The 14,299-nt window shown below is 52.1% G+C and overlaps 4 protein-coding genes across 4 annotated transcripts; 3 read left to right on the plus strand and 1 right to left on the minus strand.

Annotated features, from left to right (window-relative positions):
- Positions 1 to 637: 637 nt before the first annotated feature.
- CTAM01_08851 (UMTA methyltransferase) lies at positions 638 to 5,292 on the minus strand (the record flags this gene model as incomplete). The annotated part of the gene is made up of 11 exons (XM_060524871.1): positions 638 to 683; positions 746 to 1,165; positions 1,215 to 1,352; positions 1,423 to 1,460; positions 1,528 to 1,565; positions 1,621 to 1,750; positions 1,898 to 1,969; positions 2,140 to 2,279; positions 2,936 to 3,721; positions 4,180 to 5,027; positions 5,093 to 5,292. 11 exons carry the CDS (start codon positions 5,290 to 5,292, stop codon positions 638 to 640), a joined length of 2,856 nt encoding a protein of 951 aa, XP_060380562.1.
- Positions 5,293 to 6,199: 907 nt separating this feature from the next.
- Positions 6,200 to 8,704, plus strand: CTAM01_08852 (chitin recognition protein; the record flags this gene model as incomplete). The annotated part of the gene is made up of 5 exons (XM_060524872.1): positions 6,200 to 6,298; positions 6,355 to 6,811; positions 6,884 to 7,422; positions 7,473 to 7,812; positions 8,493 to 8,704. 5 exons carry the CDS (start codon positions 6,200 to 6,202, stop codon positions 8,702 to 8,704), a joined length of 1,647 nt encoding a protein of 548 aa, XP_060380563.1.
- Positions 8,705 to 9,423: 719 nt separating this feature from the next.
- On the plus strand, positions 9,424 to 9,927 carry CTAM01_08853 (uncharacterized protein; the record flags this gene model as incomplete). The annotated part of the gene is made up of 1 exon (XM_060524873.1): positions 9,424 to 9,927. The coding sequence occupies one exon, from the start codon at positions 9,424 to 9,426 to the stop codon at positions 9,925 to 9,927; it is 504 nt and encodes a 167-aa protein (XP_060380564.1).
- Positions 9,928 to 11,591: 1,664 nt separating this feature from the next.
- CTAM01_08854 (uncharacterized protein) lies at positions 11,592 to 13,182 on the plus strand (the record flags this gene model as incomplete). The annotated part of the gene is made up of 4 exons (XM_060524874.1): positions 11,592 to 11,857; positions 11,919 to 11,941; positions 11,994 to 12,399; positions 12,492 to 13,182. The coding sequence occupies 4 exons, from the start codon at positions 11,592 to 11,594 to the stop codon at positions 13,180 to 13,182; spliced, it is 1,386 nt and encodes a 461-aa protein (XP_060380565.1).
- Positions 13,183 to 14,299: the final 1,117 nt, after the last annotated feature.

The following is a 14,299-nucleotide window of genomic DNA, read 5'->3' on the forward strand; positions in this document are numbered from 1 at the left end:
TCCATTAAAACCATCACTCGATGCACTCTGGCAACGAATAACACGCATTCCAGACAAAAGGTCCACGAGACATGGCTGCAAAAGGGTCCATCTCAGCGGCATGGCTGTTCAAAGAGCCACCTCTCCCAGGCTGACAGTCTCGCTTGATTCCGGCTACCATCGTTCGGTTTCGGTGAGGTGTCTGGGGCGAGACTCTCGTCAAATAGCAACCAGGGCGTCGATGGCTTGGAGAATCAGCCCGGATGGATCGAACGGGAACGGGCTTGAAGACGCATCGGGCCTAGTTTGCCGGAGCGGGATCTTCATCGGTTCCATCCGGTACCTATAAATGAGCACCATACCTCGAGATCCCCGTTAGCAGATGTGATGTCTCACCCGGAATTGCCCTGAACAGACGCTAGTTTACCCACATTTTGAATTCGATCGCGCGATTGCTAGACAGCCCCATTGGCCTAGCCGCACTTAAGCCACATCGTGGTGCATGGGAAGAGTGCATGTGATTTGCAGTACGGGAGACCTTTCCATAAGATGTAGAGTGGCTCGGTGCGAGATGGTCAAGTTTAAAAGGGTTCTCGATTCACATCGCCAGATCAGATTGACAAGATCACCCATCTCGAACGCCATTTCCTATCTCACATTAGTCCTCCGTTTTCTCCTCCGACTTTTGTGCATAGACCACATGACTGGAAAGAAGTTAGTGAATGCACTTTGCGTGTTCACCTCGTGAGTGATGGATTTGACTCACATTGCACTACGAGCATGGAAGCTCCCAGACTTCAACTCAGTGCGCACTTGAGCAAGAAGCACCAAGACTTCCTCCTTCGTCCAGCCAAGGATGCCGCAGAAGGCCCGCAGACTGAAGCCTTCCAGTCCATCCAGAAGCTGGATCAAGTTCGTCATACCGACATCCTTGTGGTGCGGGTCCTTTGGCCAAGGACCGATAGGCATCTTGAATCTCTGATGGACCACATCGACAAATCCAGCGTCTTTGACCCAACCTTCAATATTGGGTCCAGGGCGAGGATCACGCCCAACGCTAACACATGCTTCGATGAGCAGACTCATCCACTTGGAAGTATGGTGCTTTTCGGTCAACGTGCCGTCATCCGAGACGATAGAAATATCGTAGTCCTGGAATTCGACCCAACCTCCGGGGGCCAAGTTGCTTCACATCTGATTAGCCGCGGGAGATGTTATATCGCGATGAAACGTACTCAAAGATGTTCTTAATAAGCTTTTCCCAGTCTGCGATGGAGCCCGCCATGTACCGACAGAAGATGAAGTCAAATTTGTGTTCGTTGACCCAAGGACTCTCAACGTCGTCAATCTCGAATTTCACATTAGGCGGCACCCTAGTTCTCAAGTTGTTAGCGGAACACGTCTCTGCCTAAGTAGAATATCGCCTTCATGTATCGCTCATACCATGAGGGCTGGATTGCACTCAGATCGATTCCCAGAATCTACACGCATAGTCAGAAATAGGTAATAGGCGACAACCGTTCGGCGTTGGGTATCTCGCTTAAATACCTCTGCGTTTTGGAACACATCCGCTGCCTCGATAGCCCCTAAAACTCGATTCAGCATAATACGGGTAGCGCGCTACTGATCATAAAGACATACAGATTCCCGTGCCGGTGCCGATGTCAAGTATTCTATGGATACTCTGAGGCGGAATCGGAGCCAGGAAAAGCTTTCGGCCAATTGTCTTCATTATCAACATGTGATTCAAGTCCAGTCTGTCCATCTCGCTCTATACGGTTGGAATCGTATTAGTCGGTTCACGGCACTTCTTGAACAATTACAGATTTCTTCTTACTTCGTCGTTAGGTCCAAGGTACGCTGTTGAGCTGTCAGCTGCTGGGATAAATTCTAAACGAAACGAGTAACCGTCACGTACTGCCCGCTCGAAACGCGTGGTAACGCCGACCGTTCTCGGTAGGATAGTCCACCACACTAGATGATAGAGACGCTGTGTAAGTCGAACTGGAAATGGCAGTCAGCATACACGCATAGAAAGGAATCGTGAAAGGCAGAAACTTGCATCCGATCGTCAATGGATGATACTGCCTCGTTGAGCTGTCGTACATGTGAGCAACATCTTCATTTAGGTATCCATCATTACTGAGAGGCTTCACGAACACTAGCCGTATCGTCAACTTCGATCTGGTTGTTTTCGGTTTGCATAGCGACATGGTCATTTTCGGCAATTTCGTTCCTTCTTGGCGAAGATGAGTTCGACCTCGGAGCCACAGCTGGCGAAGGAGAAGTGGGAGTTGAAGCTGTCATTCTAGGAGTTTAGTGTCTTATCAGGAAACCAGCAACGAATGGGAACAAAAGAGAGGTTGTGAGCTGGGCCACTTGGATGCAAGTGAGAGATCAAGGTATCTTAAGTTGTCAACCTGGGCAAAGAGGGGTCCATGTTGTCAGCGGTAAGGTCCGGGGAACTATCCGGCGTTGGTGCAAGTCGCCGGTCTATGCATGAAATATCACATCCGAAATCAGTTCTCGCGTTCCAAGACCCACTGCCTCGCTTTTATCCGGAGTTAGAGAACGAACCAGATGTTCGTCAACGCAGCAACAGCGGGTCTCGTACCCGGCGTTGTCGTTTTCTAGGAAGCAAACCAACCAGATGGTCGACTTATTTGGCATGGACTGCAGGCATTGCATGCACGCATCGTATCATTCTGCAAGTCGGCGTTCTCAAATCGAAAATAGAGAACACAGCGCGTCCATGGGGCAACAAATATTCTTCATGTCGCCTCGAAAGTCTTTTGACAAGCTACACTCTTGGACTATTGGCGTGATGCCGTGTGGAATCTACCTGCATCAAATAGTTAGGCCCTTAAGATCTCTGCAAGTTTGTTGACCACCTCCCCAATCCGACGCGAAATCAAACTGATATGCGCCTCTTCTTGAACGACTCTGAGTTCCGCACCTCGAATCAGTCCCGCCGCATCCTGAGCCATTCTTAATGGGACGTTGACATCCTTGCCCGCATGCCAAATAACCAACTTCCCTTCCTGTACAACCAAATCCTTCAACTCGAACCCCCAAGAACTCCCGAATAGTTTCGCTTCCCACGCAAATCCACGACTACTCTCACGAAATGCCTCGCGTGTACTCTGCTCCAACACCCGCAAGATCTTGCCATCATCGGCGTACAGCGCTTCCCGATCCTCAACCGGACGACTCTTGAAGGCATCAGCCGTCGCTCGGGCGAGCCTTTCCGGGTGTTCAGCATCTCGAGCGAGATTCCCCACTTCCCAGTCGGCGATGCTCTCAATGAGACCCGGTGACCACGGCGCAATGCTGAAGAGCAGGCGGTTCATGAGCATCATGCCGCTCAGACCTAGCTCCGACGGAAACATCCCGGAGACGATTGCCACGCCGGAGAGCCGTGATGGTGAAATGGAGTGCAGGCATGCGAGGGCGTACGGAGCACCGCCGGAGATACCTAGCACGGCGAAGCGCTGGATTTTGAGGTTGTCTGCTAGGTGAAGGACATCTTGCGGGAAGGAGAGGATTGTGCGGTTGGGTTGGAAGGTCGAACCGCCGTAGCCCGGGCGTGTTACGGCGACAACACAGATATTGCGCCTGGTGGCTTCTTCATGGACGGGTTGGCCTTCGTGGTGGGAGCCTGGGAGGCCGTGAAAGTGGAAGATTGTTGGTTGGTTTGGTTGTGGGGTGATGCCGAATGTGGTGTAGCTGAGGGTGCGGCCATCTGGGAGGCGGAGGGATTGGTCTTTTGACATGAATGCGATTGCGAAAAGTCGTGTGTTGAACCTCTGAAACTATTTACCGCCGTCCTGGTAAGTTGAATTGACGTTGGATCAATCTGAATGCCGATGGGCGCCACCTGGGCCAAATCGAGGGATGCGACACGATTACGTACACGAATCCTTCGGTACCAAGCCAATGACAGTTTCTCATTCTGTCGACGGCCTTTAATTCCGAGTATGAGATTAGGTCTGTTGAGGCGCAATCGAATGGATCATATTACTTGGCAATGCTGAGAAACATAGTGAGATGAGATGTCGATTCCTTGATATATCTGCATTAAATTATGTGCATGATGTTGATGAGAAAGTCTGTCGTAAGCTTCGAATGAGACGGTTCTTCAAGACTCGACCCTTATTATGCATCTCCCAATCCCTCCCTTGCCACTGTTCACCTTCTCACACTCTTCCTTCACCGATTTAAAGTCCGCCAGGTCCACTACTCGAAAGACGCCCTTGACCTTGCCAGTGGCGATAAGCTCCCCAGCCTTCTCCAAGTCCTCTCTGTTCTCGGGATTGCCAGACACGAATTCATGCTTGATATTGGTGCCGCGTAATAAGAACGAGTACCAAAGCTGGGCTAAGTGCAACACCCAGACAACCCAGAAGGGAACCAGTGCTGGCCCAAGAAGCTCTTTCGTCAAGGTTGGCGGGGGAATAGATGCGATAGACATGAGTATGCCCGTCTTGGGGTTGAGAAGAGGTATTCCGGGACCCATAGTATTCCACTGCGTGTTGTACATGAAGTCCACACTTCCTTTGGGTATCACAGAGCCGACGTCCGTAGTGGTGTAATCAATCAGTTCATCAACCATCCCCGGAAGATGCTGCTCAACGAGGCTCATCTTAGAGGTCGAAACCGTGGAAATAATCTTCCTGGCGCCAAAGACATTTTTGGCAACTTGGATCGCGCTGAAGCCTCCACCGCTCAGGGCTCCGGGAATGAAGACGGTCTTGCCTTCCAGCGTTTCCTGTCCTGCGATGGCGAGTCCGCGTCTAATGGTCTGGTACGCCGTGACGGTGTATCCCAAAAGAGATGCAGCCTCTTCGAAGCTCATATGCGGCGGCTTGGGCAGGAAAAGTCTCTCCGGCCCAACGGCGTACTCGGAGCAGAAGCCTGGGTCGGGGATGCTGAAGGCTGGCCGCGTGAAGCACAGCCCGTAGACTGCGTCGCCTACTTTGAGGGTTTTTACGTCCGCGCCGACAGCTACGACAATCCCGGAGCCCTCGCAGCCAATCTTGATGGGAAAACTGAAGACAACAAGTTGTTAGCCCTACAGATGAGGTTTTGGCCCATGGGCCAGTACTCAACGTACCTTTCTTTGCGTAGCGCAACGATCGGAGAACCCTGAGATCTCTGGCAGTCGCCCTTCATGACAGCTCCAGCCTTTACTCGAATTATCACGTCCGTGGGGCTGGTAATGGTCGGCACCGGCACTTCAGCTACTTCCCAGCCGACAGGGCTGCCGTGCTTCGGCGCGACGAGAGAGCGCATCGTCTGAGGGAGGAGGACCATATTTGATATTCGTCGTTCTGAAGTCGATGGTGTCTAAGATGAAATTATCACGAATCGAGGTTCTTTTAAGTTTGGATAAAGGCAGGCAGCAACAAGTGTGCGACGAAAACTTCAGGTCTCGGTCGGCGGTTTCGGTGGGGCATTCGGCGGTCTCGGCGGCACGGCCCCACCGAAAGCCCCGAATGTTTCGGCCGTCCGGAAAGGCTCGATCGCGGGGTTACACGAAGCAAAGGAGTGATGGCCTTCGAACCATTCAAAATGACGCTGAAATCAACCTCGATAGTCAATCCAGTAGATCCCGCACATTTCTGACGCGTCGCGTAGAGGATGGCTCCAACCCCCTCTTCACGCGATCCTGCCCTTTATCGGCTTTGGTGGCAGGATGAGTCAAGGGGTAACGGTCGCCCTTGCAGAAAAGAGGGAACGTGACGGGGAAAGTTGGATTGACGACGCCATCGGACTCTGTCGCGGAATTCTGCATCGCAATAACGCCCAGCGGGGAGGGAGGACTATTCCCGCCGCATTTCTTTTCTGGACACTTTCCGCCCACGGCAGGACCGCAGGAGAGAAGGAGGAGCCGTGATGGAGGGGGTCTGCGCCTGGCTCTTGGAAGATGGAATATGTAACTTGCGGGAGGTGCGATTGTCCCTTTACTTTCTAGATGTTATTTAGAGAAAGAACTACCCTCCAAATGCGTTCATCATGGAGAAGCAGCCAGCAACTGCACTCGCCTTCCCAGTGTCCTAGACTTGGGCGCCGACGTCATCGTTACTGAAGTCCGCATTGCCTCCAGCATCACGAGGACTCCTGTGTTCAAGCCAATATTGGCTGTCAGAAACCTGTCGTCCTCTTCTGTCTCTTTCTTTCGCTTGTCTGCCTTTGATTCCCCATATACCACTTTGCTGCAATGGTGCTGTTCAGGATGTTCGTCTTGTTGAGCATAGCAGTCTCATGGTGTTCTGCAGCTTTCGATCCAACTTCGAAAAACAATGTTGTTGTCTACTACGTAAGGAGACTCATTTTCAAATCGTCTTCGTGACTCTGGGACTGACAATGAAACAGGGGCAAGGTCCGAATCAGGGCGACCTAATAAACCAATGCCAGCAGCCCGAGATTGATGTAATTGTCCTCTCGTTCGTGCATCTTTTCCCAGCTCAGGCAAACGGATACCCTGGAACAAACTTTGGCAATCGATGCGGCGGCCAAGTTTACCCAGGTCCTGGCTTCAACGGTGTCCTCGACCCTTCCAAAGATCAGTTGCAGTCAAATTGCCCTAGTCTCAACGCTCAGATTCCAGTATGCCAGCAGCAGTATGGCAAGAAGATCTTGCTGTCACTCGGAGGTGGCGTGGTATCATACCAGCTCACAGGCAGAAACGAGGGTGAACTCCTGGCAACTTACTTGTGGTACATGTTCGGACCGAAAGATCCCAACTGGACAGGGCCTCGTCCATTCGATTACAACGGGCAAGCGGTTGAGGTTGACGGATTCGATATGGATATAGAGCATCCATCCACAGGTTTGTTAACATCTTTGCCGTCCCCTGGTCGATGCGTTCCATGAATGGCAGCTGATGCTTAGCTACCTGCAGACAATTCGGAAGGCTACATTGCCCTAGTGACCCTTCTGCGTACATTCTATGCCACAGCTTCGAAGCAATACTACCTGACTGGCGCTCCTCAATGCGTCGTTCCAGATGCCAACATGGCTGCGATGATCTCCGCCGCCAAGTTCGACATGATCTTTGTCCAATTTTACAACACCCCTAGTTGCTCAGCTGCGACTTGGGCAGCTAGCAACCCATCCTACACCCCTGGTTCAACGTATCAGCAAGCCGGGTTCACGTTCGATGCCTGGGTTCAATGGCTATCGAACACCCCAAGCAGAGACGCAAAGGTGTTCATCACCCTACCTGGTTCTTCAGATGCCGCCAATGCTGGGAACTATATCACCCATCAGCAGGCAAATAATCTCATCAGCGCGTACTACTGCCGGCCATCTTTCGGAGGCGTGGCTGTTTGGGAGGCAACTCGCGGTGACGGCAACCCCTATAACGGCAAATCTTTCCAGGCCACCATGAAAATTTGGCTGCAGGGAGCTGCAGCAGACACGCGACTCGCGAGCTGCCAAGTAGGTGAACGAATTCCAGACAGAGTATCACCCCGCTGACAAACAAGTAGGCACCATCAACAACGACAGCATCTTCTATCCAACCGACGACATCGACAACACCGACACAACCCAATCCCGGCGAGCCTGGATCTTGCGGTCCCGGTGTTGGATCTTGCGGTAGCGGATACTGCTGCAGTGCATATGGATATTGCGGGACGACAAGTGCTTACTGCGGAACGGGTTGCCAGCCGGGCTTTGGCACATGCAGCGCGGGAAGCAGCTCCGGAGGCAGCTCCGGAGGCAGTTCAGGAGGCAATTCAGGAGGCAGCTCTGGTGGCAGCTCCGGTGGTAGTTCCGGCGGTAGCTCAGGCAGCGGTGGGAGCTCAGGGCTGCCGGTCGCAAGAGACGGTGCGTGTGGTGCAGGAATAGCTACTTGCCGAGGCAACGGTGACTACCAATGCTGCAGCAAGAATGGATGGTGTGGTAATTCGGATCTCTACTGTGGTGCTGGGTGCCAACCCGGTTATGGCATTTGCAGTTGATTTCGAGAGCAAAACTGGGGTCCGGTACATAGATATCTTTGGCGTGCTTGTACATGAAAAGGAATGACACCATAGTAATACAAGAGCTTAATCTTAGTTGATAAAGCTGGAGCTTGTAATTGACTGTGAATAATGTCCATGGTATGGACCGACCACACCTTTGAGAGGCTGTTACGTGAAATGGGAGGGTGATGTGCGCATCAAGCTCTTCCCTGGGCAGCGGGCAGCGAGCACAGATGCCATTCTCCACCTGCTGGGATCTTCCTCCACGACTCCACAGCCTCCCACCGTTCCACTCCATCCATCCCACTGCACATCGCCGATCCGATATTCCAACTTCACTGCCTTGCTACGCACGTATACACTTGCTCTCGAATTACAACTACCTCTTGTTAGATGACTTGGACCACAACATTGGATGACAACTTATTTCGTGGAGACGGCGAGCGAAGGCCCCTGATGGGACGTCGTCGAACCTTTAGATTCAAAGCCCGTTACTGAAACTCTCTAGTTGCCCGCGGCCCGAAGATTACTAACTAATTGTAGTAGATGCTGCCGACATGCATACTCGAAACACAGATGACAGATCCGGGCTCCTCGCCATACGGCAGTTGACAGACGCCGGAGTTTTCCCCGAATGTTACCTCATTCGCGTCTTACGACCAAACCTCTCGGCTCTCGGTGCGCCATTCGATAATGGTGGGGACACTTGGAAAACCTTCTGTCGTTCTGTCCGTCCCATCTCGCCAGACCACTAGAAACCTCACAGGCGGCTAGACTGAGTCCAATGACTCGCCAACATCTGCTTACTCCTTCTTATTCCCACGCGTCCAGGACTACTGTGGTATGCCACCGGAACGTCAATAAGAAGCTTCTTGTAATTCGCCGAAAAGCTAATCGGCTGCCGGGCTGACAGACTGGCGTTCGACTAATCGGCCCCGAAGATGGCGGGAAAAGATGTTTCCTATTACCGGCCAGGTAATTGGACCTCTCTAAAATCGATACCCACCCCTTTGCACATCTGTCGCACATGTGTCGTCCATCGAACAAAATCATCACGACTTGATTCATGAAGTGGTGGTTCCCCCGCGTATGCACGACAACCCTACCGCTATTGCTGCCGACATCGCTGCCGGTCTCTCCGCTAGGTTGATGCGGCCAACGGCCGAGAAAGATGTCATCCCCATGCGTTGGGACCTCGAGCTAATCTTGGAGCCATTGGAGCCAAGATGGGAGAACTAGCCCCATCGTGAAACCCGGCTTCGAGAAGATTTGCGGACGGCCCGCTCCTCAGGGGCTCAATGCCGCAGCTTTCTTTCTTGTCAATCAGCCTCTAGCCGAACATATTGCGGGAAAGGAACCATAGCCTCGGTGCGACCTAGACTCACAACGACATCACAAACCATTACGTGATGTTCTGGCTCCAGTGCGCTGCTTGTCTTTTGCATGCCGCTAACCTTCGGATGCCCCGCAAACGATGACTCGAGTACCCTACGGATATGGACTTTTGGCAGGGGGGCTAATTATGCCGACAACTTTCGGTATGACTGCAGCATGCGATTGTATGCAGAGACATGTGTCTTTCGCCAACACTGTATTTGCGCCTTACTGCAACGCTGCGAGATACCGAACTCCACCGAATCTCCCCGCTCAAAAGAAAAAGAAGGAAGGAGATGAGATCCGTGCCGGCTCGCTAATCCATGCATCCCGTCTTTTCGATGGAACGTTCCCAGAACGCGCGTTTAAATCCTTCCAACAAAAAGCCGACCTGCCACACCAATATGACCTCACGTCAAGGATGGGGGCGACGTGCTCCAAGATAACTGCCCGAAACCTCCAATATCCGATAGCTATTATGCGTAAGCGGAGCCAGGAGGACGGCAAATGCAATGGAAGCTTTCCATCTCTTCAAACCCCAAGCAGCCGCGGATTCCATCTTCCAATTACCAAGACGATAGTCGGCGCACGTTCCATGGGCTAGATTCGGGTCGAAACCTTCACAGTCACTTCCGACAAGCACATCCATGTATCCCGAAGCCTGAGGGAATACGAAGTCTTGTTAATATGAAATGGCCCTTACTTGGACAATTTCCAGTGCCCGGAGTGCAACATCCGGCACCGCTACTACGGCTCGTCCAGGAGGTTTTACGGGGTTTGATCAGGAAACCTCGAGATGGTTACACGGCGCCCGCGGCATTCCCGCCGTCTTCTTGCAGAACCAGATTAGCTCCTGAGAAGCATACGTTGCCAATCTTGGGTGGGAGTTTCGCGCGAAGCATCAAGAAACTCTGCTTTGTCCTAAAGATACAGGAGGTTGTCGGCCACCTCCGCCAGCTCAGGGCTAATCCGAGCAGCTTCTTGACTCCAGATGCACGAGCCACGTGCTCCCCATACTTCTTTTCAACTATCCGTACGGACTTTTGAAATAGAAGAAAAGACCGGCTTGGGTGATCCCGGAGCCAACAGTAGCATCTCGTGTTCGATTCGTCCATGTACGTTTCTACGCTGACGAGAAGACAGTCCCCAAGCGCAGAATTCGCAGCGAAGATCAGATGCCAAGCTTTCTTCTTTCTGCCCACTCCCTCCCTTCGTTGGGCCTCTCATCCCTCAGCTTCGCAGCCACGAAAGTCTCTTTTGGGGTTAAGTCGCCCGCCCTAATGCCGACGACCAAGTCATGTCCCAATGGCACCTTGCCAGGGATCGACGCCTTAAGCAGCTGCAGACATGTCCCTCACCGCTTCCATGGCCGATCTTCTGCCGCTCTCGCATTCCATGTCGTTCAATATTTGGCTTCGCTCTCCACTGGCACCATCAGCAGAGTTTTGGCTGCTCCCTCCACGTTGTCAGTCAGCAAGGGCCATCTTCTTTCAGCAGGAGACTGGGGGACTGGAATTGCCCTTTGAAAGATGACCATTTTGCTCACATGCTTTGCGTTTTCGCGATTGGGGGGGAAAACAGCACCCACTAGCGAACGTTACTTCTGATCCTCATCTCCCATCGGAATGGCCGGGGCTGCATGGTTTCTTCTCTGGCGTTAACGCTTACCCCGACTGGGCTTCGCCTTGGAAGGATGAAGCCGCCGTTTACTTCCAGCGTGGGTTACCTGCGGAAGAAGGCTGGTTTTCTTCCATGCTGCAGTGAAAAAACGTTCTAGTGCTAGTGTGTGTTGGCTCGTTGAAGGCGACGCCATCCGTACCGTTGTGCGTGTACCGTTCCCTGACTCGCCCATGAAACACGACGTCTTGGGTCCGATCGCAACGCTACTCTGAGTGTTTGCTGCTAGCCTAAAGTGCTCGCCTCAAAAACACCAGCCCTCTGCGCATTCTAACTCTCAGCCCCCTTCCTGTGCTCGTCCGCTCTCCGTTCTTGAACCGGCCACGAACGAGCCCAACTTTTCGAACAGTCAGATCGGGACCCTGCTAGACATTTTCCGAATTTCACTTCCAATCGTGCATGACGTCGTGGAACCACTCTTTGTTGACCATGCTATCGGTAAGTTCTGTTGTTTAATCCCTTTTGTCAGTTCTTTTCCCTTCTCATCTCAACTATCCACTAACATCCACCTTCTCCGATCATGAAGCAAAATACGGAATAATATCTGTTAATGTCTCAGCCTCGCTGCTATGATGTTCAGGCTGGTCAATCATGATGACCCTCCTCTCCCCACACTTCAAGCTCGAAGAGGTCTCCGAAGATGACATGGTCATTGCATCTCTGGCCTGGGGCTTCACTCTCGGCTTCGGCTGGCTCACAGTATGGACGGCGATCAAGCAGACCACCGCCATGTACAGGCGGCAAGGCGATCGTATCTACCGGAACTCTTACATCTGGATGATTTGGCTAGAGATCCTCGTGTGTACCATCTTCAGCATTATATGTTGGCTGCATCTCAAGTGCATCATACCGCCAAGGTAAGTCATCAGTACTACTTCAAGATGTTGTCGATTTGATACTTACTGCCGACATGTTCAGCTTTGCATTCTACTTTTGCATCTGTAAGTTACTTTGTACGACCTTGTCTGCTGGGCCATCCACTGACCACCACAGTGACTACTTGGGCTCTCCAGGTTCAATTTCTTCTCCAAATTATCATTAATCGATGCGCCATTCTTCTTACCAACCAGAAGCGGGCATGGCGACTTAAAGTGGGCGTCGCCGTACTGATTACCGCCATCAATATTTCCGTCTACAACATTTGGGTGCCGGCTCGGTTACAGGTATCAGAACGATATATCGAAATCAACGAGTGGTGGGATCGCTGCGAAAAGGTCATTTACCTGATCGTCGATGGCGCGCTCAACATTTACTTCGTCCGCATCGTACAGAAGAACTTGGTCACCCACGGCCTGACGAAGTACAAGCGACTGACGCAGTTCAACATGTTCATCATTGGGTTTTCTTTGAGCATGGACGTGCTCATCATTGCGATGATGAGTCTCAACAACACATTTGTGTAGGTGGTCTTGCGCGAAACTCAAATTCTCATTGTGGACATGGCGATGGATTTTGGGTAAGTGTGTACCGCGTACTAACGTTGCTCTGTAGTTATATGCAATTCCACCCTTTGGCATACATGGTCAAGCTCAAGATCGAGATGTCGATGGCCGAGCTGATTGGAAAGGTTGCTCGGAAACGCGATCTCGGCATTCTCTCTGCTGCCGACTTCAACGGCAACAACCGAGACTCGTACCAGCCATCCGAGTACAGCTTGCAGTTACCCACTTACGCGAGAGGTCGCCCCGTTGGTGGCATCGATGCTACGATCAGCAGCCAGCCTCCGAATCCCATCGAACTCAACAACGTTGCGAAGCCAAAGATACCCGCACTGCGAGGCGTTAACGTCGCTGCCGTCAGCTCCGGCCCAAGCAGTAGGAGACCTTCGATAGGTGCCGCGAACGCTACCGATGCAGATGGACAGCCCAAGATGGCGATTTACAGAACGCGGGAGGTAGTCGTCGAAATCGAAAGGGTCCCTCCCAATCAAGGCCACCAACCGAGTACGAGCCAGGCGAGTCAGCTTACCCTCGACGACTCTTTCGATATCACCAACTTTGAGGACGATTCATCGATCAAGGGTCTCTCGGCGGCTCAGAAATCACTGGCATTGCCAAACATCCAAGCCCCGTGGGCTACACAAGAATTTAGCACAAAGATATGGGACGGCACGAATTGCGACGAGGATCCCACCCTGCCGACAACGATCGCGAAGATTGGATCATGGCCAAAGGACACCTGAAAGAGGGGTTACAAATCAAGCGCACTACACTATCGAAACCACACAGCCGAGGCACATCGTCTGGCCAAGGTGGACCCCGACCACGCTCAGACTGAACCGAGCGGGTGATGCGGCGGGCGAAGCTTGGATGACGACTAAGGAACGCCACACATCACCCAATCGCTAGATCTATCGCTGAGTGGGAAACCCTAAAAAGAAATCGGTTGAACGCCTCCTCTCCTCCCCCCTTTGTACGCCACATTCCCTCGTGCGGCTGTCTCAACCCTTTGAGTCTCGACGCTGTAGCGGAGGGAGGGGATGGAGGATTCGATACGCCTGAGACCCCCGTTCCTCGTAAGGCTCGATGGCGTTCAGTTTCAGCACTGCGGTTTCACAAAACGTTGCTGCAGAGAACTAGATCCGTAGATCCGATCTAGAGAGTCATCATTGTCAACTCGACGGGCTGAACTTTGTGGGATGAGCGATTTAGTCGGGGACACCTATCGGCGTGCTGCCGAGTCTGAGCCCAACCCAGCACTCCATTCCACTCCGACATCTCCACGAATACAATTACCAACATGTTATGAAATCAAAATTAGACGAAGGCGAGCATGGCAGGCAAGACCTCGAGCTAGGTATAACCAGTTGCCTCTGAAGTGCTACTTTCACCGGTTACGAGCGACGGAGTAATTACTTGGATCTTTGATTTGGGCTGCGTACACCAAAAAAAGCCACGGTCACCGAGCAAGGCGTTCTACGGCCGGAACAAACTTTTGCGAGATATTCTTTTTTGTGATTTTCATTTAATGATACATGGGCACAGGAGCGCGAGCTCCTATTGTTATCTTTCAGGAATACCCCCGAGCTAGGATAAAAATATGAAATTTGGTGTTGATGAGCCATTCGTGGCTTCATCGTTGATAAAAAAAATAAAGATTTCCAACATGCTTCGCACATTGTGATGACTGAGGTTTTGTGAGTGAGTGGCATCCTGTGTGCGGCTCTTTGCTACCTCAAGGAAGGGAGTCGGAGAATAGGTACTGACACGTCCGCGGGGGAATATTCGGAGCCAGCGGGATGGCACGGGTATCCTGGCCGTTTGTTGCACCAGTGTTTTCCCTTGGTGAACGTTTCGACT

The sequence above is a fragment of the Colletotrichum tamarilloi genome (genome assembly GCF_030869305.1).
Source record: "Colletotrichum tamarilloi strain Tom-12 chromosome Unknown Scaffold_32.1, whole genome shotgun sequence".
Lineage (NCBI taxonomy): Eukaryota > Fungi > Ascomycota > Sordariomycetes > Glomerellales > Glomerellaceae > Colletotrichum > Colletotrichum tamarilloi.